The 21,583-nt window shown below is 37.6% G+C and overlaps 1 protein-coding gene across 2 annotated transcripts in view; it reads right to left on the reverse strand.

The window, feature by feature from the left end:
- Positions 1 to 20,967, reverse strand: part of rims3.L (regulating synaptic membrane exocytosis 3 L homeolog) — a 56,291-nt gene extending 35,324 nt beyond the window's left edge. The window contains exons 1-3 of one of the 2 annotated variants that reach the window (XM_041582170.1): positions 20,877 to 20,967; positions 19,827 to 19,918; positions 3,371 to 3,600 (exon numbers count right to left, since the gene is read on the reverse strand). In XM_041582170.1, the coding sequence (XP_041438104.1) occupies positions 3,371 to 3,587 (217 nt within the window). In that variant the 5' untranslated portion in view covers positions 3,588 to 3,600; positions 19,827 to 19,918; positions 20,877 to 20,967. Of the gene's footprint in view, positions 1 to 3,370; positions 3,601 to 12,082; positions 12,375 to 19,826; positions 19,919 to 20,876 lie in introns of those variants that run through there. The other variant, XM_041582169.1, reaches the window with a different exon arrangement.
- Between the last annotated feature and the right edge of the window lie 616 nt (positions 20,968 to 21,583).

Consider the following 21,583-nt stretch of genomic DNA (forward strand, 5'->3'; position numbering starts at 1 on the left):
TTTTATTATTTCCACCTCAGTTATCCATTTGGAGAAATACATTTTCGTGATAGATCCCCTTTAAGTGTTCATTGAACTCAATCTCCGCATAATCTGGGCAGGGAAAGTTATTATGTTATTATAATTATTATGTGTTTATAAAGTACAGAATACTCTTCAGTAACTTGCCAAATAGTGTGATTCTTTTAAGGCATGGTATCAGGAGCTGTAGGTTTCTCAGCAGGATTTGTCAAGAATAGGAAATAAACATCAAATGTGCATTTATGTTTCTCTATGACCCTCCTGACAATTGTGTGGTTCACAGTGCAGTTTTGGCCTCCAGTCCTTAAGAGGGATATAAATGAGCTGGAGAGAGTGCAGAGACGTGCAACTAAACTGGTTAGAGGGATGGAAGAATTAAATTATGAGGGTAGACTGTTGAGATGGGGGTTGGTTTCTTTAGAATCTCTAGAATCATCTCTAGAATACATTTTAGACCATTAGCTGGGGACCAGAGGCCACCCCTTCAGACTAGAGAAAAATAACTTTCATTTGAAGCAAGGTAGGTGGTTCTTCACAGTGAGGACAGTGAGGTTGTGGAATGCACTGCAGGGTGATGTTGTGATGGTTAATTCTGTTTATGCCTTTAAGACAGGTTTGGATGCTTTCTTGGACAAGTGTAATAGCATACGCTTTTGTGATACTAAAATCTACAATTAGTTCAGATATTGCTATATATAGTTTAATTGAGTGTATGGAGGGATCGGTGTCATTGTGTGTATGTATAGATGCTTTTTTGGAGGGGTTGAACTTGATGGACTTTAGTCTTTTTTCAACCCGATTTACCTATGTAACTATGCAACATGCTTTTTCATATGTCACATGGACCATAAAGTATGTCCCAACAATAGTGCACACAGAATATGGATGTCTTTTAGCTCAGTGATAGCCATACCTGTCAATAGAGGTGGCTAAGACAACAATATGTGCATCATGTGTTTTACACTGTAATTAAAACTTTGTTTTGGGCAGGAATATAGACGGGTAGAGCTGACTATAATGAAGAGGTAGCTAGAGTACCTAGAGAGTATGGTATCTGCTTTGAGCTGCTATACAACATGCAACTGTAGTGGCCCTATAGTTTGCACGATATTAAACCACAAGGATCATTTGTCAATTGTCTCATCATCATGATTAAAGACCTTTTTATTAAGGTATTACTTAAGAGCATTAACCTCCCTATCAGGTGTTCTGCTAAGTAGCCAAAACTGCTGTATGTAACATAATCCCATTATAGATTTTGGCAGTATCCAAAATGTGTTTATTTACACATTTTGTTGTACCTATTGGAGCCTGCACTGTACATCAGCTACAGCTGGTGGTTATAAGGGAACAGAATAAGGAACACTTTCTAATGTCAATCTAATGACAGCTTTGCACACTCTTAAATGACAACTGGGTAGTTAACACAGCATGAACTGAGTGTTGCCTGATAGGATAATCGCATGACATAGGGGAAAACCTTTGAGGTGGCATTGCAAAAATAAAAGCTATTTCGAGGCAAGCAGGCAAGAGCATAGTTAGAACAGGAGTCAGAACAGGACTAGTTATCCTTATTGGGAATATACAAGAATGTTACTCAGTATTAGTTTGTATTAATAATATGCAATACTTTATGGAACCAACAAAGATGATATACAGCTTGTAAACACCTGACACAAACCTGTTGGGATTTTGCAACACAGGTGCCCTTTTACCAAATCTGAACCCTTACAGTCCTAAACAATAATTATTTTATTCACATGCAATATTTTGGATTTCAATAAGATTTAATGGGAAAGGAAAGCCACCACATAAATTTTTCAGATGCCTCCAACCTGAACAACTATATTGTAGTACACCCGCCTACAAGTTATTTTAAAAACCTTGTAAAGCAGAGAATGTTTTCGGTGTGAAATATCTTCTTTTTATGTTCTGAATTTAAAAACCCATGAATGTTGAAAGGTATTCTGCTTCTGGGCAGGGTTATTTATTCCTTCTATAGCTATTAAAGGGATTGCTCACCTTTGAGTTAACTTTTAGTATGTTGTAGAGTGTGATATTCTGATACAATTTGCAATTGGGTTTCATTGTTTATTATTAGTGGTGTTTGTGTTATTAAGCTTTTTATTCAGCAGCTCTCAAGTCTGCAATTTCAGCAATCTGTTTGTTATGGTCCAAATTACCCTAGCAATCATGCATTTATTTGAACAGACTGGAATATAAATAGAAGAGACCTAAATAGAAAGATGAGTAATAAAAAGTAGCAATAACAATACATTTGTAGCCTTACAAATCATTTGTTTTTAGATGGGGTCAGTGATCCCCATTTGAAAGTTGGCTATTGTTATTTCTTGCACTAAAGAAAGAAAAGGAAACCCATTTCACTTAAGCACTTCCTGTTACTTCCTGTTATTCTGAGCAGAGGAGAACCAAATTATCAGTCCAAGGATAAGCCCTCTGTATGATAAACAAAACTTAAATGATTAAAGGGGTAGTTCACCTTTAAGGAGACTTTCAGTATGTTATAGAACGACCAATGCTAAGCAACTTTTCAATTGGTTTTCATGATTTATTTTTTTATAGTTTTATAGTTATTTGACTTTTTCTTCTGACTCTTTGCAGCTTTCAAATGGGCGTCACTGACTCCCTTCTAAAAAACAAATGCTCTGTAAGGTTACAAATGTATTGTTATTGTTGCTTTTTTTTACTGATCCTTCTATTCAGGCCCTCTCCTATTCATATTCCAGTCTCTTATTCAAATCAGTGCATGGTTGCTAGGGGAATTTGCACCCTAGCAACCAGATTGCTTAAAATGCACATTGAAGAGCTGCTGAATAACCAAAAAACACAATAAAAAATGAAAAGCAATTGCAAATGGTCTCAGAATATAACTCTCTATATCATACTAAAAGTTATCTCAAAGGTGAACCACCCCTTTAATGTAAAAAAAATATTAATTTAAAAGTAGGCACAATACATTTGTTATGTATGTGCTTATTTTTAGCAACAGTTGTGTGTTTGCTGCCTCTTTCAATGCATTTTGCAAGTTTCTGATGCTAACGTGGCAGAAAATCTACATTGGCGGAAATCTAGGCGCCCTCGATAAGTCATGATGAAAAATGATGTCTTTCTGAGAACTGCATGAGGTTCATATACACTTTGTTTTTGGCGAGATTTAAATTGTGTTTCTGAATGATTTCCTTTTCCCTTCTGTTATATTGAATTGCCAGTGTTTCACCTTCACATTACATTATTAATGTAATGTTCCCATCACTGTATCATTTTGGTAGACTACAAGTTATAACAATATTCTCCAACAATAGGTACAGCAAAGAGTGATATCACTCACCAGGTTGGTTCAGCTGCAGGGTGCTTTTGCTCCATTGTGACAGTCCAACAATTGCCACCATCTTGGCTCCCAGGCTGGACCTTCTTTTCTTGGTAGTGGTAACACCGGCAGCATCCGGATTTGCTGAGTTGCCCTTCTCCAAGTTGTACATCTCCCCACTGATACTGGAACTCCTGATGACATTCCTTGCCGAAGAACTGGTCTCCCCGTTGAACATTGTAGAGAGTGATCTAATCAGGAGGAGGGAGGATAAAGAGAATGCACAATATAATTTAATGGTGGACCTACAAAACAATAACAATAAACATCTTATATATCCTTGCAGAATATAACCATTATTCTAAAAAAAAAAAACAAGTTATATGTAATTCTACCAAAATAAAAAGTTAAGAGAAATAAGAGAAATGCTGAACAATTAAGTTTCAGTTCCTACAAAGCAGCAGATAGGGGGTTACGTGTGCTCCATTTCATTGTTCTTATTGACTGCTTATTATAAGGAAGAGAGAGAGTGCTGCAGGGTTCAAAAGATCACGTACAGTGTTGTTAACAAGAACAGATAAGCTGCACAAACTTTAATAACAAGGTTTATTGAATTGCAACTAAAATGTGTAAAGGTAGCTTCAAAGACAGCTGTTTTAATAGCTAATTAAAATACTGTTTCTTTTTATGTTGTGCTCCCAGATTTTGGGGACACTTGTGGTACAGGGGGAAAACACGCTAAGCAGTTTACAATGTACCCAGTTTTAAAGCCAACATCCACATGTTAAATCACACTATAACTAAGGAGACTGGAATTTTTTTTCTCAAGCAAAACAGAGAATTAGAAGAAAACCAGGACATACATCTATAAAACTACCTAACATGACATTATTTGGGCATGTTGTTAGAAGAACAGGCCAACAATGACAATTTCAATTATAGAGACAATTCCCCAATTGTTTTCTAAATTCAGCCAGTATAACAAGTACCTGAGGTCCACCATAGAACCTGGCCTCAAGGGCCCACCACCACAGATGATAATACCCCCTCCAAACCTCTAGCCACCAGAAACTACTGCTACAACTTGGTGTTTTGGTGCCCCATGTGCTTTCTACAGTCATGTGCCATTTTCTCTCCATATTTTCAGTCCTCTATCTTCTACTACCCCAAAGTGCCATTCTCTTAAACTTTCCCTATCCCCTTGTGCTATTCTCCCCTCTATACTCACTAGTTCTGCAAGACATTTTTCTTTTACCCCATGTACAATTTACTCCAGCATCCCCCTTTAAACACCCCTGATCACAACAATAACAATCTAATTTCAACCCACATTAACCCCTTTCACAAGTTTGCCACTGGGTTATGGAGCAGTGCTCCCCATTCCTTTTGGAGCACCCCTTAAGTATTACTAAAGAAATCTTCACCCCGAACTGCCACACCAACACTATTAAGTTTGTGAATGAGTTTGGACTGGTTTTCAAGCTGAAGATTTCTATATAAATAATTAAGAGTGGGCTCTGGCAGGTACATGCAAGACATGGAATACACTGCTCTTAGTATGCCATACTATGCAAAAGAGAGCAAGCTACCCCCCCAGTGGTGAAATATCCAATGTGCCCATGCAGCCCCCAGGTGGACAGGAGGTTCATCAGAACCAGGGTCCACTGGGATCTCCCCTGATACCCCAGCTGGATGGTCTGACCCTGAACCCAGCTTTTCTTGTAACTAGAGATACCATAAATCTATGCCAGAAAAGGTATTCCTCTGTACAGCCCACATTTCTGTAGCAACCCTCGACAAACAAGATCCCTGATTTAAATTAACTAGGGATTGTGCCACAGTTTAAAACTGTCTTTAAACTCCCACCACTTTTGGTTTAAAACGTAAGACTTCAAAAGTTAATATAGCTAATATAAATTAATTTGTTGGGCTGTCATTCACACGTTGATGGTGCTGTAGGGCCCACATTTACATAGCAGATAACAGTTTAATTATTTAGAATTAAAGGGGCCGTCCACCTTTGAGTTCATTTTTAGTATGATGTAGAGCAGTGATCCCCAACCAGTAGCTCGTGAGCAACATGTTGCTCTCCAACTCCTTGGATGTTGCTCCCAGTGTCCTCAAAGCTGGTGCTTATTTTTGAATTCCTGGCTTTGAAGCAAGTTTTAATTGCATAAAAAATAAGTATAGTGGCAAGTAGAGTCTCCTGTAGGCTGCCAGTCCACATAGGGGCTACCAAATAGCCAATCAGCCCTTATTTAGCACCCCAAGAACTTTTTTCATGCTTGTGTTGCTCCCCAACTCTTTTTACATTTGAATGTGGCTTACGGGTAAAAAAGGTTGGGGACCCCTGATGTAGAGAGTGCAACATTCTAAAAGTTAAGCTAAAGGTGAACCACCCCTTTAAGATAATGTAATGAAAGGAATACCTTTTGCACTAGGTCTAGAGCAGCCAACTAGACATTCAAACGCAATCTAATGATATGTTGGAATCCTTTATCTTCATGTCTCCTTGCATGCCTTTAGAATGAAAACTTTTCACATATAAAATAAGACTGCTACTGGCACGAAATATATTTATACTTTAAAAAGAATATACATTTGTCCAATATTTGCAAACAAACTGCTTGCTACTGGACCTTTTTATCACTCTCTGGACTTTGCACATCATATATTATACGTTTCAGAGTTTATTTTTATAAAAAAATTTGAAACCACACTTTTTGACTGAGGTTATTTCCACCATGTTTAGTTCTTATGTAAGGACAGTTTTTCTGAATTCCAAACCCTAGGCTTATGCTTTATTCATAAAGTGATGACTACAGGGATTGGCATTGAATTTTAATTACAGTGGAATATAAAACACGACCCAAATGCTGACAGATGGCAAATCAGAGTATATTCAAATGGTGGGTTAAAGTATGTTGGGAACTAAAAGTCAGCAACATCAGATATTGTTTTTTTAAAGCAACTAATTCCAAAAATTATGTCCCCAGTTTTCAGCCTACGTAATGCCCATTTAAGAGCATCCTATAGTGTCTTTCTGCTCTGGGCACTCTGTTGTATCTTGTCTGCAGGGAAAAAATAACATTTTTCTGCCACCAAACAATTAAACAGAACACTGAACACTGGAAATGTCTTATCTAATAATCTTCTTGCAGTTTGGGATGAATTATTGGTCCATCTAGAGGGTGTGATATAATTAATGAAAACTTAATTTTTACAAAGTGCTAGAAATGCAATGCAAATTCAATCTGTGCCTCTGAAGATGCCCTTAGTATCTTGCCATCTTATTTTCTGCTGATTCAGTGTGCACTGGGCTGCTGTACTTGCCTGAGCTTGGGGACTAACTTACAACAAACATTATACAAACAACATAAAATTTATAGTAAACGGCTGATAACTGATTCAGATACACATTCACATTATATAGAACCTGGGAAGTCTGCATCAGAATTTACAATCATCATTTTAGCATTAGTTTCCATAACAGATTTAACATACGGTAATGTGTTGATGTTTTCCCATTACACTCTAAGCTTCTCAAAGCAGTTCTTGGCACACAGAGCATGTGCAGTGTCGCTGACACTTAAAAGATGGCATTAAAAGATCAGGAGAGAGCTCATGTAGGCAACTTTGAAACCATGGATCATTATTGTTACATGGTCATTGACCCTCTAGGCTGATACATAAAATAGTGTTTCTAACTAGATTTGTTTCTTTCTAGGATATCAGCCTTTGGATATTCCATTGCTACCCCATGAATTATTGAATTCTCAGCGTTATTATCTGGGAATCCCACAATAAGAATTTCAGAAAGGTGAATGAAAATTAGTACCATCAGACCATAGCAACCATCCCCCCACACATACACACTGAACTATCTGCCTTTTTAAGGCATGCCAGTTTTAAAATTGGCCTATCGGCTTATGAATCCCTCAGTCAGGGCTGTCCAACTAGAGGACCAGTTGGAAGGAGATATGTCTAGATGGACAGGTGTGGCTTCTCAAGAGATTTATATGACCCCAAACTACATCATCATTTGGGTGACATCATAACTCATTCTAATCTACTCCCAAATATAGTATAGTGAATAGTTAACTCACAATATAGAAACAGTAAACATAAAGTATAAAAAATATACAAATTGCAAGATAATAAACATAATTATGATCTTGATATCAAAAAACTTCCAGAATGTCCACCACTTCCTCTTGGCTTTTAACATAATAGAATATATCCTTGAAGCAATTCTAAATTCAGCCCCCTTCTCCATTTCAGCGTCATTATCAGATATATGTGTCACTGAAATTTTGTGAAAGTGATGCATTTCAACACCACATTCCAAACTGTTCCCATAGAGCCTCCTCTACCATATACCATATTGCTAATCTCTATCACGCTGCATGTACTGGAACTGTGTGGGAGGCAGAGATCAACAAAGGGCATCCTCTGTGCTCATCTATATTGACTGACCGTCCTCCAGGTCCTAAGTTATCATCACTGCATCCAGGCTTGTATGCAGAAGTACATTCTGTTCCAAACACTGAACAATTTGTGACAGCTCTCAGACAACACCACTCACTGAAATGGGTTCTTCCTGTGAAATTCTACTGATATAAACAATACAAAACACAGATTTTTGGGCAGCTTAATTATCCACAATGATGGCAAATAAACTGCAGGCAACAGGTACACATTTAAAATTTTACTGCTCATGTTTCTTCAAGAAAATGGGACATTTTGAACAGCTGCACATTAGATACAATCATAAGAAGTATTTTTCCAGGAATAGCAAAAAGGGCTCCATCTATATAATAACCACTACACCCAACAATAACCCCCATTTTCCTAATCTACTTTATCCACTTGTATCTCTGCATCCCAGCATGTAGGTCTCTATGTTTTCCAGACCAGATAAGAAAGATCACATTATTTCTGCCCATAAAATCTCTTAAATCACAATAAGAACTTTTGCATCCACTATAGCCCTGTACATCCTATAAGGCTCTACTGAACTTCAGCATCTCTGATGGGAGAAAGAATCCAGCAGTTACAGGAAAAAGTAGAAATCAACTAGCTGTATTTATTGCAGGCACTGTAGATAGACTGTATATAGACCTTGTTTTTTTATTATGTCACTGATGAGTTCACAATTATATATGACACAAAGCTATAAATTGAGAGCAGTGGATTAAAAAGTGAGCTGTCTGTAGTTGAATTATAGAGTCCATATAATTTGCTTTAATCTTCTATCTGTTCAATAAAAAATATTATCATAGGTTATTCTGCATGTGGATCCTTATCTATCCTTATGCTTGTTCTATTTATTGATAAGTGAACACTATCATGATGGTTTCTCTGAAAAACCTTAGCTACAGGTTCTACCACAAAAAAATTATTGAAGCATCATCTATCATTTAGTGCTTGGCCGGGCCAACCCATTTCACTTCTCACATGTCACCCTCTGTTTCTGAAATGCTATAAAAAATAAATACAACCTGCAAAATAATCAGAACATTGGATATGGAAAATGATGTGTTATACTGTAATTTGTAGTCTATTTCATCCACAGTGGGTGCTCAGTCACTTATCATAGACACAGCACATTTCTTTGGCACACACAGTGGTGGCTGACTAGATGCTTCATTATATATCCTACAGCAACAAACACTGCAGTGTTACAGCATAACAGAATGATTACAAGCCTCTTCCAACTAGAGCTCGCGTTCAGGGAGCCTTGAGTCTCTGGAGGAAGCGCTAAAGAATGGATTGTGTTCAGAGAAAGCTGTTGCTGCGTGTGACAGTCTGGCATCTGATGTCCTCTCAATAAACAGAATCATATGATGCAGGCTCTGCTGCAGTTTACATATCAGTATTCAGCACACAGCTCTTTTCATGCCTCCTCAACTCACCTGCCCACAGAGGAGGGGTTTTAGAGAGGTGTAAGCACGGCGCAGTACAAGCTGCTCAAGCAATTAAGCAGTAAAGTATTTATTCCCCTTATGAGAGAAATGTAGCCAATAGAGTGTATCTTCAGAGGTTCTAGATGAACAAAATTTAGGGAGGTTGATGACAGAAGACAACACCCAAAGAGATATGGAACTAGACCATTGCACAATACTTCCAACCAAAATAAGTTGCAATGCCGGCCTGCAGTGTGTGTATTTGTGTGTGTCTGTGTGTATAGGTGCTGTAGGTACTTAGGTGAGACAAGACTTCTTGCGGAGCTTTTAATTAACCTGTTACAAGGTCCATGAACGACCACCAACTCCTCTGCTAATTTGCTATATATTATTCATTGAGCAGAATTCCAGGGGAACCAGCAGAAATCAACAGAATAAACAGGAAAGGTAACTGTTACTGGGCTGCACATAAGTTACAGGTCAGACATTAGGCTGTACAACTGAAGGTACCCCCTCTACTTCTTCCTCCTAAAAGATAAAGTTAGGCCCTATATAACAAATCAAGGGCCTCAGAGGACCACATTGTTTTCATGACAACCGTTACAACATGGTTTGTTTTTTGACATTATGCAGTTGGTTATCGAAGCAGCTAAGTTTATTTATGTGTGTGCAAAAAACTCTTGGTCTCCAGTCTTTTGATAGCGTTGTCATTTAGGAAACAAAGGGGGTGGAGGGGGGAATAGGAAAACGATACACAGCTTTTAGAATCTAACTTGCTTTAACATGAAAGTCCATTGGAAATGGCAGAAATAATCATCTGCATGCTGGAGATATAATACAATACAATCACAGCACAGAACGTACACTATTGGTCTGGGCTATTCATATGATCATCAAATCCAACAGTCACTGTGGGATGTAGCATGCCTAATCTTCCCAGCAACTGTTTTAAATCACAGAACCATACATCTGCCTTGCAGTCAGCAGAACTGGATAATATCAACTTTTGCTTTCATTAATGACACTTCCAGGACATCAGTGGGACATAAGCAGTATTATCATGAGTTCTTAATAAATGATTCTAACACCAGTTACTGATTTCACCAAAAAAGTCCTTTCTTATCCAGGTAAAAGAAGTGTATTTGCACATATAGTTACACTTTGTTCGCAATATTAAAGATATAATGTGAACTTTTGGACAAGAGAGGCCCACAAGAAAATGTTATTAATCCAACAATGTGGCCTTTAGGGATTAGGTGAATCAATAATACAGGGAGGAGTATCTTTCATCCTACCAGCATTGTGTAGGAGATCAATTTAATTGAACAAGTCTATGTTCTATTGACAGAAAACAGCTCTGAGACCAATTACAGGAGCATAAAGAACAGCCAGCGGGAATACAGAGAAAAGAGGCTCAGACAGGGACCATTTGTTTATTAGCTATTTACCATACCTTTAAAGTGGCACCATGTAATCTGTAAATAGCCTTTTTTTATTGGTAGCTTAAAAGATAATGGTCAAACTTTACAATCCCCAGAAATCTCACATATTTCAATACCTTCATAAAAAATATTCATTTTTGCTTTATTTATTTGCCCTCTCCTTAGAATAAAGCTGCAGAAGTGAATAATCACTAAGCAACTCTATATTTTGGAAGATACCACAAAAAAATTGTTCAATGGGATTAAGAAATCATGTTGAAAAGCAAATAAATTACGACTACACGAACTACAGGTTTGGGAGTCTCTTCTGCACCTCAATCTGCAGCTGGTCGGGTGTCAAGATTCATTCCAAACTTTAAGAAGAAGAAGAAGCAATCAAGTCTTTAGTTTCCAATAAGGATTCCATTTGCAAACACAACAGGCTGGCCCATATGCTATACAGTACATGTGAGCCTCTGCTTAGCCCACCTGTGACCTGTTCTCTAACATGGCTACCACTAATAATGGCTATAGAAGTAATGAATAGATGCTGCAATTGTCTGTCTCACAGCATACTCAGCCTTTGAAGTCTGTAACAATGTAATTTATATAAATATAATTAATATATCCACTATCCAATTTTCTTAGACAATGCATTCCCCTGTAGTATTTAAACCTTTAGTGACCCCCACTAGGTATTTATAATAAAGGGGAAGTTATGGTAGTAAGAAATACCAGAGGTTCAAAGAGACTCCTGCAAGAGAAATATGATTTGAGAGCTTATACTCAGAACAGCAGTTTAGTACTGCTTAGAGCATCTTTCACACATTCTCTCATTCTCCATAGAGTTGTAATCTCGCTTGTCACCCTAGGGAAAATTCTTAGAGTTCTCAAAGAAAAACTGAATGTTTTGCAGGGATAATGGCAGTTAATTGAAAAAAAAAAAATGACGTAAACAGTTGTTTTTGTTGTTTATAAACTAGAAGGTACAAGGTTGAAAAGCAAACGGACTAAATACAATCGTAGGGGACATTTTAGTTCTGAAAACAAATATAAACTGAGATAAAAATGATGCTCATGTGCTTGTATTTAAATAAAGTACAAGTAAAGTGCACTACTTCAGCAGATTACACCACTAATTATTTTATTATTTTAAAAACATATTATCCTACAGTATGTGATAGATTACACATGCAGGAAAACTAAGATCATTCTACGCACAACCCAAATGACACATACAGATATTACGGATGCTGCAATACATGTACATGAGCCATGGATATGCACAGGTGAAGAGAAGTAGAATCCGAGATACAGAGAGAGATGAATAAACTGACACAACTAGACAGAACAGGTACAATGAGATGAAAGATCCAGCCATGGCATAGCAAAGCCACCCTCCTTACCAGCTGGTGTGCAGAATCCTGGTGCCAGGGAGGCGTGGAGAAGAACTGACTGAAGGAAAAGGCAAAGAGATCCCCCAACTTTGCCTCTCTCCCTCCCTCTCCCCTTTCCCCAGCGACCAGAAGCAGGGCTGCTGTGAGCATGGAAGGAGGGGTGCAGCATGGAGCAGGGCCGGCCACTGGCACCACAGCAGAGATTGAAGGAGTGAGAAACAGAGAGGAGAGTGAAAGGGATGGAGAGAAGGGAAGATGAAGATGCTTTCAATCTTGAAGGGCTTCTGCCGAGAGACTGAGGGCGCAGTTGCAAGATTGGTTGCTAAAGCGTCTCCATGGCAACCGCACTGACCCACTTCTGCAGTAGCCAAAAGCTTGTATGGAGATGCCTTTTTAACCCTTATGTGTCTGCAAAGAGAGCTGAACATTGCCTTACAGTGTAGTACCCAGTCTGCCTAACAGAAAATTATTCAATTTCTATATTTAAAGAGTTTAAACCAGATATAATATACACTATGCACAATAAACTCAAAGGACTCTTAGAGGTCTGGACTCTGAGATAAAGTGGGGGTTTAATGCCCAAAAGGTGCCAAGCTTGGCCTTTCTAAAACGCAGAGATTTCAGGCTGCCCATCAACACACATGCGAATACATGGCAGATATTGACTAGGATTTAAGCATTCCATTGGAATACATGTATGGAAATACTCTCATTAACAAGTAACATCTTGTAATTTCTTATCTAGATAAAAAGGTTACTGATTTATTGCCTCTCTTTGGCTTCATACTAGAAAATGCACTTTCATTATTCTGCTGGTAGGGGATTCTGGGAGTTGGAGTCCAGTGACAACTGATAGGCTGCAAGATATTTCAGTGGCGGTTGGTGATGTACAAATTAACTCCCAGCAACCTTCATTAGGAAGTTGAAGGGCTATACCACCAGAGCCAACAGACTGTGAATAAAATATCATCTAATGTATTTTAGGTACTGCAGCAAGTCCAAGAAATTGGATACCAATATGTTACCTGTCCGCTCAAATATTTAAATGCCGTTCTATTATAGACCAATTTCTGCATGCTTGTGTGCAGTTAAAGATGATATTTAATTAAATTCTTATATGTGTAACAGTTACACAAATAAACGCAATTGTTTAACCCGCTTGTGCTGAACCCATAGCCACAGAATCCTGCAGCAGTTGCCATGCGAGTATACATCCTGTCATTAAAATCCAGCGAAACAAAATTGTAATTGGAGTTGCTATGGTTACCCACCAAAAAAATAGCTTGTTATTGGCTTTCTCACATTTTCATATGGGAAGTGAGGCTTGCTATGCTAAATGTGTGAATTCACTTGAAGAAGGCCCTAGGAAACAGTGTTTTATATATATATATAATACACAAAAGCCATGAATATCCTGTAAATTATATCCTTATAAACGGTAGTAGTGATGTCATCAGTTATAAACGGTGAGTAGTGATGTCATTTCTGTCACATGACTCACTAAAATTTGTGTATTATAATAAATAAAGTACCCCCAGTTGTAAAATATGAGGATATTAGAAGTTACCTCGGAGTTCCATGACCTGTATAAAAACACTCGGCCTTCGGCCTCGTGTTTTTATATGGTCATGAAACTCCTCGGTAACTAATAATATCCTTATATTTTACAAGAGGGGGTACTTTATTCACTATATATATACATATACATATAATAGATAATTCAAATCATATGTAAAAATAAACTTGATATTCCACAGAGGTATTGTCCTACAGGCAAAATCCCTCATGCTTTGCTGTTTTCTGTTGAGGTAACCCTCTACGCTTACAGAGGAAGGCTACAGGTTTTAAGATTCTTTCTATGAAATTCTTCCTAATCCTGGATATATTCCAAATACTGCCAGTTAAGTCAGCTGCTCTATTGCTATAGACCTCCCAGCAGATGCTGCCTATATATAACTTAAACTTGCACTGAACCCTTGCCTGTTTTTATGTCAAAGCTTTTAATTGTCTTCTATTCTGAGCTTTGTATCATGCGCCTGCCTTGTATCCAGATGCCACAACCAGTTCCTGAGCTCTGCTTTTTGTTCTGCCTGCATTCCAAGTTTGCTTCTGTCCTGGCTTCCAACTCCTGGTGCTTACCTGCTATGCTCTTGCTTCTTGGCTTTTAAACTCCAGCCCCACCATTATCCAAGTTTGGTACCCATATCTAGCTTTATGGAGCTGTGGCTACCAGGCCATCCCACTTTTCACATGTTTTATAAAGGTGATGTTAATATTTATTCATATTAATTCTAATGGAAAAAGTATAATTATAGAAATAGTAATGTAATAAATGTTTTTAAAAGGATTGTTGGACTTGAGGAATGCCTTTTTATTAAAAACCAAATTCCAGTACCATAACTAGGAGGCTCGGGCCCGGGTGCAGGCCATGCAGCTGCACCCTCCTGAGGTGATTTTTTTGTTGGATTCGCGTCCACACGAACGGCCGGTGAGCCTGAAGGTGTGTGACCTTGGTGCGATTGCACGCCCTGCACCCTGGTAGTTCCGCTACTGGTACCCATATATTCTTGAAAACAAAGGCTGAGCTTAAGAAAAGTCTTGCTAAACTTTAGTGTTAGAAAAAAAGAGCATTTCTGTAGTTGTAGAATTCATAGAAAACAAACCAGTTTTTCATTCGTATAGACAAAGGCCAAAGGTCCTCTGCACTCAACCCATTATCAATAAATTAAAGACATTGAAACATTTTGTGCTTCTAAAGCTACTAAAAAAATTTTTTTGTGCTTCGTGCTTCTAACGCTACTAAAAATGCCCTCCCCTTTAAACAAAACAGGGATTGTTTGTCCATATATTGCAAAAAATTTTAAATGACCAACTACGTTTAAGTCATCCCTGGTCTGTTCAGCTAGTAAGTTGCAGGTAAAACTTAGTCCCTTTGTAAAATGTATAAATAAGCAATTGAATTCTTAATGAATCAGATAAAATTGAGCATAGGACTGGCCAGATATGGGATGACTTTGACCTAGTTGGCCAGCTTAAATATATTGCAATATATGGACAAACAATCCCTGTTTTGTTTATAGGGGAGGACATTTTTAGTAGTTTAAGGCACAAAATGTCTCAGTGTCCTTAATTTAATGATAATAGGTTGAGTGCAGAGGGCCTTTTGTTTTTGTCTATATGCAATTGAGCAATTGAAAGTAATTTGGGAAGTCTTGATGGCACATTGGAACTCATTGGAAGTCTGAGTGGACTGGGTCAGTAACAAATTACTTGCATGGTTGTTCCAGGGATATACTGTAAACTGCATTCCAGATGGCCTAAACAACCATTAGTAACAAAGATTATCCAGATGAGACTGAAATGAGAAAAGGTGGAGGCATTTTAGCATGGAACCTGACATTTTGCCAGAAAAGTGAGAAGCAGAATATAATCTGGCGAAAGTCCCAAGAAGCATGATGTACTGTATGCTCTGTTAGCTCCAATTATATATTTAAGTAACAGGGTTGTTCCAGAAAAATCTCTTTATACATTAAAAATGAGTGCAGAAGTGGACAGATAGCTAAATTTAAAATATACAATAATAGATGGGAAGGGTGAAAAAAGATCAATAAGAATGATTAATGGTGTCTTACAACTAAGAGATTTGATATTGGATTTTGCAATAATGAACATTTTAGCTACTTAAGCGAGTTTATTTTTGTAACATGCACATGTGTATGTATCTTTGAAACAGAATTAGATTATGGATTTGAATAATACAGTCCTATGACACTGGGGGAGGTGTGAGAGTTAAAGTATGGCCACGTATGAGGCAAAGAACATCTCTGTGCTCCTGAACCAGGCAAAGGATGCTGGACATTAATAGATTTTTACTCAGAGCTATTCTTAACACACTTGTTACTTAATGATTCCTCAGTTGAGAGTCAGGCAGTGGCAAAGCAGAATGGTAACAGCGCCTGCTAAACAAGTAGAAAACATAATTTGCTGCCTTGATCTGTAATAGATCCTGTTTTCCCATTACAGCCCCCCCAATAGATACAGAGACACCAGAGAGTGGTGGTGCTGAATTAATATTGCACATTAAGGCATTCAGGCTGCTGAAGTGGCACCCAGCAACAGGCATTGTCACATCTATGGTAGGACCTATCGCCTTAATAGTCTAATCAAATAAAGGCTACAGAAATGGAATGTGGTCTCCTTTGTTAACTGCTTCAGGAAAGATTGGAATATACATTAATACAGGGCTTCCACCAAAATTCTTAATTAGTCCTGAATTATTCCTTTTATAATACTTTTAATTAACTTTTTTTTTAACACTCTATGAATTATTTTAATCATCTGTATAATCTGCTTTGACATGTATATAGGTCTGAGGTGCAACAAAGATCAAAGCTTTAGCGATAAGTAATGAGAAATCCTGGTATATATATATATATATTTTCTTTATATATATATATATATATATATATATATATATATATATATATATATATATATATATATATATATAATGATTACCTTTTTCTCTTTAATAATAAAACAGTACATTGTGCTGTTAGTTGATCCCAACTAAGATATAATTAATCCTTATTGGATGCACAACAATCTATTAGGTTTAATTGCAGCATTCTGGATAATACCTGTATATATATTTACCAGTGGTTGACTGAGGTACCACAGGTTTACTTTCCAAACTATTTTCTTCTTTCTTATCTTCACTTTACACACTATTACTTATTCTTCTCTACATTTCTCCTCTCTATTCGCCTAAAGAAATGGATACAGTCATAGTATCAGCATACAAGGCCACATGGTTGGGTTGGCAGGAGGACTCACTGACATCTGGACTGGAACCCTGGTAGGCCAGTCTGACACTGATCATAATCTATAATTTTGTGATTGGCATGTTAGTTTCGGTAACTGCAGTAGCTTTTCATTGATGGTACAGATGTTCTGAGTTACTGCAAATGTGAGGTGTGTAAAACTGCACATGCTGGCACATAACCTGCAATTTGTCTTGTCAATATTACTTTTATGGCTACTCTGTTTATTGTTAAGCTGGTAGTGTAGTAATGGTAACTGATAAATGGATTTGCACTGTGACATTTAAACCTCATCTTCAATGCCTACCATAGCTGCTTAGGTCCCTTAAAAACACTTTTCATTTTGGTGGAAAACAACTTTTGAAAATTAGACTTCCTAGGTACATGCATGCGTATTGAACTTTCTAATAAACTGCTTCTATTAATCTACCTTGAGTTGTAGTTGTGCCTGTATGAAATGTGTGGGAAGGAATCCTGAATATATTGTGATAGGAAGTCTCTAGGGTTTCATGTCTCAGCACCATGCTTTACGTAATTTTGTTCTCTAATATATGTATAGCTATCTAATAATCAAAGGGAAATACCAAGGATAAAGCAATATATATATATATATATAGTGTCCCTTTTTTTCATGTACCACCCAACGCAATATCTTAATGCAAGAGTACTATCTTAAAAAATCATAAAGTTTATACGTGATCATTTTTATTGTATCTGGAAAAATAGATGGTTGCTTTGTAGGATAACAAGATTTGTGATTATTGGAATCCCTGCTGAGAAAAGGATATGGTGTTCAAGCAGGATCAGCAGCATATGCTCAAGCCTAAACAGACAGCTTGAAAGAAGCAGATGGTATAATGGGATCCTGTATCCGTCATCCGCCAGACACCAGTCTGCCCGGGCACAGATCCAGGAATCCACACTGCCATGGCTCTCAGGAGATAACAGATTTATTATTTTAATGTCCTGAGAAGCCAGGCTTTGCAATGCCACAGAGCATGCCACTCAGAAACTCCAGTTTATTTCTAAAAAAACAAGATTTTCATTTCTTATTTTGTTAATAACAGATATAAAAGCTTAAATTAGTGCAGTTAGGGCAATTGTCACTAACAGTCAGGGGGTCAATATATTGAAAAATAAAATAATAGATGGTTCTATTGTTTTTGTTGTTATGGTTTTTTTATAAACAGAGATTATTTTCTTTATTTCAGAGCAGTGTGTTACAGTAAACGTGGTCCTTTCTACACCTTTCTTCTTGTTTTGCCTTAAGCAGGATTCAGGCTAATAAATAATTTACTTCGGTATTGATTCAGAGCTGCACAGTTTGGTGTTACAGCCAAGCTGCCTATATCAAACCAGACTATCCCAATGGGATTCAGAGTTTTGTCTGCAACACAGCGGCAGCCAGTCCCTACGCTCTGAGGAGGATGCAGCCATTTTGTGCCCACAATGCAGTAAAGAAGAGACAGCACAGAGAGAGCACTGCTGTACATCGAAATTTCCTATAAGAAAGTTCAAAAACACCTTTGTATTGCACACAGGTTGGCCATGTGTTTATTGTTAGAGACAACAAAATCTGAGTTGCTATATCATCCCATATACTAGGCAGAATCATCAATACTTGAATGCTACATGGGCTAAATGGAATAAAATGATTAATTTGTTTTAATAAACTTATTGCATTGATATCCATAACAGTCACTTCTATACCTATAATTCTGCCATACTAGAAGCAAAGTTAATTAAGACATATCGTTTAATATTAGGCTCTTGAGTATCTATCTGCATTGATATGTACAATCAAATCATGTATAATCTGCATTAGAATTGCATGCAAAAACACAGTCCAAACTCACATCCAACTCCACTGTTAGGCACATCAGGTTCTAAGTACCAATCTGACCAACTGTTCATGGTAAGAGGTGATACAGCCAGTGTGCAACCTGAGGCAATAGAGTGAATGTGTCCTAGAGTATGACCTCACTAGGTCCCCCCTTCCCTCATATAAAATGTACACACCCTTACTGAAAGTCAAAATAAATTGGTATGCATGGTTTGCTAGAATATATAGCTTTTTAGTTCAGCTCTGCTAAGGTCACTCTAAATTGAATATCAGCTTGGTCTGTTGAAGGAGGCACCTAGATCGTTGCTAGCTGGGAGGGTGCTACTGAACTATTGTACACCAAGGGAGAAACTTGGTTGAAATGCTATTTTTTATGATAAAAAAAACAAGCATTTTACAATATTAGTTGGCAACTAGCTATTGTGTGTGTGCAATATCACCAGTATTAAATGTCCTTAGACTCTAAACCAGAGGTCCCGAACTTTTTTTTACCTGTTAGTCATATTCAAATGTAAAATAGTTGGAGAGCAAAATAAGCATAAAAAAGTTCCTGGGGTGCCAAATATGGGCTGGATTGGCTATTTGGCAGCCCCTATGTAGACTAGCAGCCTACAGGAGGTTCTGTTATCAGCACACCTTTTTTTATGCACTAAAGCTTGCCTTCAAAGCCAGGAATTCAAAACGAAGCACCTGCTTTGAGGCCATTGGGAGCAACATTCAAGGTGTCGGAGAGCAACATGTTGCTCATGAGCCACTGGTTGGGGATCACTGCTGACTATAGTTTACAGTGGGTTATTTGCCTACATACATTTCTTTCACTTATACACTAACCATGTGTACAAAGTTCATTTTTCAGTACCATAAACAGACATATTTCTTTGGAACATGCCAGTTGGACAAATGCTGTTATATTATTGTATATCATGGTTGTTTTGTTAAACATTTAGGAAATAAAGAACCCCCTCTTCCCCCATGTTATAGACGGGCACAAACTGCAAGAGAGATAAATACCCAAATGATGAATTGAGAATTGGCTTGTGTGAGGCTACCCTATGACCCACTTCTTAAGAGAAAAAGATTGCCTTACCTTGACTGCCCTGAAGGGAAACTTTACAGTTGGCTATTCACAGCAAACCTTGTTGTTGACACGATACAGGAGGTTCCTTTTCTCTGTCTCTGCTGAAAGAACCATTGATGTATGAAGACTGTTTCTTTAAAAAATGCACCTTCCATAAAAATTCCACTACCTTTTACATAATGTTCCAAAGTAATACACAAAAAACCTGATGTATCTGTATTAAATATCCTATACCTAACATTCTTATAATGCACCTACTGTGATTAATCTTTGATCCATTATAATGGGGGAAATAATGGTGTTATCTAGAAGTTAGCAAAGAAATGATCTAGCTCAAGATCAAATCAGATATAGATTTGCTACCATTTTGCATCCTGCTCTTGCTGAATTTTACCTGAATTATGCAATTAATGCAAATCTAGCATCAAACAGGTAATTTATCTATCTCTGTTGCCTTATATGGTGTTCATACAATTTCTTACATAAAATCAGATCAGCAATATCCTAAATAAGCCACTTTTAGTTATCAAACATCCGGATAATAATGTCCCTGCAACAAATGGATGGAGTATCTGATGCTATTTCTGTAAGAAATCCATATCTATTTTTATGAATGTAGCTGATATGAAAACTTGCCTTAATCCTCAGTGGGTTCTAAATGTCACATGAAGTATGTAAGAGATCAGTTAGCTCACGACAAATACTTTGCTGTTAGGTAAATTCCCTATGATGAAATCATTGTAAGTGTATTTAGGCTGCGTGAGATGTCTGCGTCAATGTGCAGATAGGCTTAATTTTGGCTCTCGTTGCTGCTATGCAGTATTTAACATACATGCATCTCACTCAGATACAAGAGGTTTCTCTCCCAGTCTTTGTGTTTGCGCTACCTCAGTGTGGCAGCTGCTGATCTGTCTGCCTGCATCCTCTCTAGTTATTAGCAGTGCCTTCTTCCAATCTCTTCAGGAAACATCAGACTAAAAGGGAAGTGCATTCTTAAGCTGAATAATGTAATGTCTTTCTGTATTCAGCAGCCAGGCTTGTCGCAAAACTCCCTCTTACCTTCTCCATTCTCCAGCATTCCTACAGCATTTTCTCGTGTTGCTTTGCTTTCTCTGTAAATATAATGCTTTAATACACAGACAGTGAACTGATTATGCAGTTTGTATCCCCAGTGACCCAGCCTTCGATGTTTTGGCAGATAGCTGCCGTCTTGTCTCTAGGGTGTTCTGTAATACTCTATCATAAATGAAACATGCCTTGTACATATGCTCTCTGCCCTGCATTCACACACATAAAATAAAGTCAGTCCTTTATCCATATCTCATGTTTTTGAAGATTCATAACATACATGCAGAAGAAAGGGATGACATAGTTGTTGAAGGTCCAGGATAAGAAATGTTAATATCTTAACAGCATCCATGCATATTTGCATCAGTACCATGGAGAGCAACCTAAGTCCTCACTGCTAGTAAATAAAGTTGGAAATGTAATGTTTAGTAAAAAGAGGGTGGTAGAGGTGACTGAGGGCATATAAATTATAAGCGGCAGATTCAATTTGTAGTAAAGATAGCATGATGGTTGCAAAGAGTAAAGTATGAATTTGGAGGGAGGTAGTGGGTGAACGGAGGATCATATGAATGCCATCTCCGAACACACAAATACTTCTAAAAAAAAAGTAGGCTTTGTCCTGACTGTTCATAAACAGTGGAAATATTCACACTTGTAAAGAAACATATAAATATGTGGTCAAATTTCTCTATCAAAAT

Source organism: Xenopus laevis, chromosome 2L (genome assembly GCF_017654675.1).
Source record: "Xenopus laevis strain J_2021 chromosome 2L, Xenopus_laevis_v10.1, whole genome shotgun sequence".
NCBI lineage: Eukaryota > Metazoa > Chordata > Amphibia > Anura > Pipidae > Xenopus > Xenopus laevis.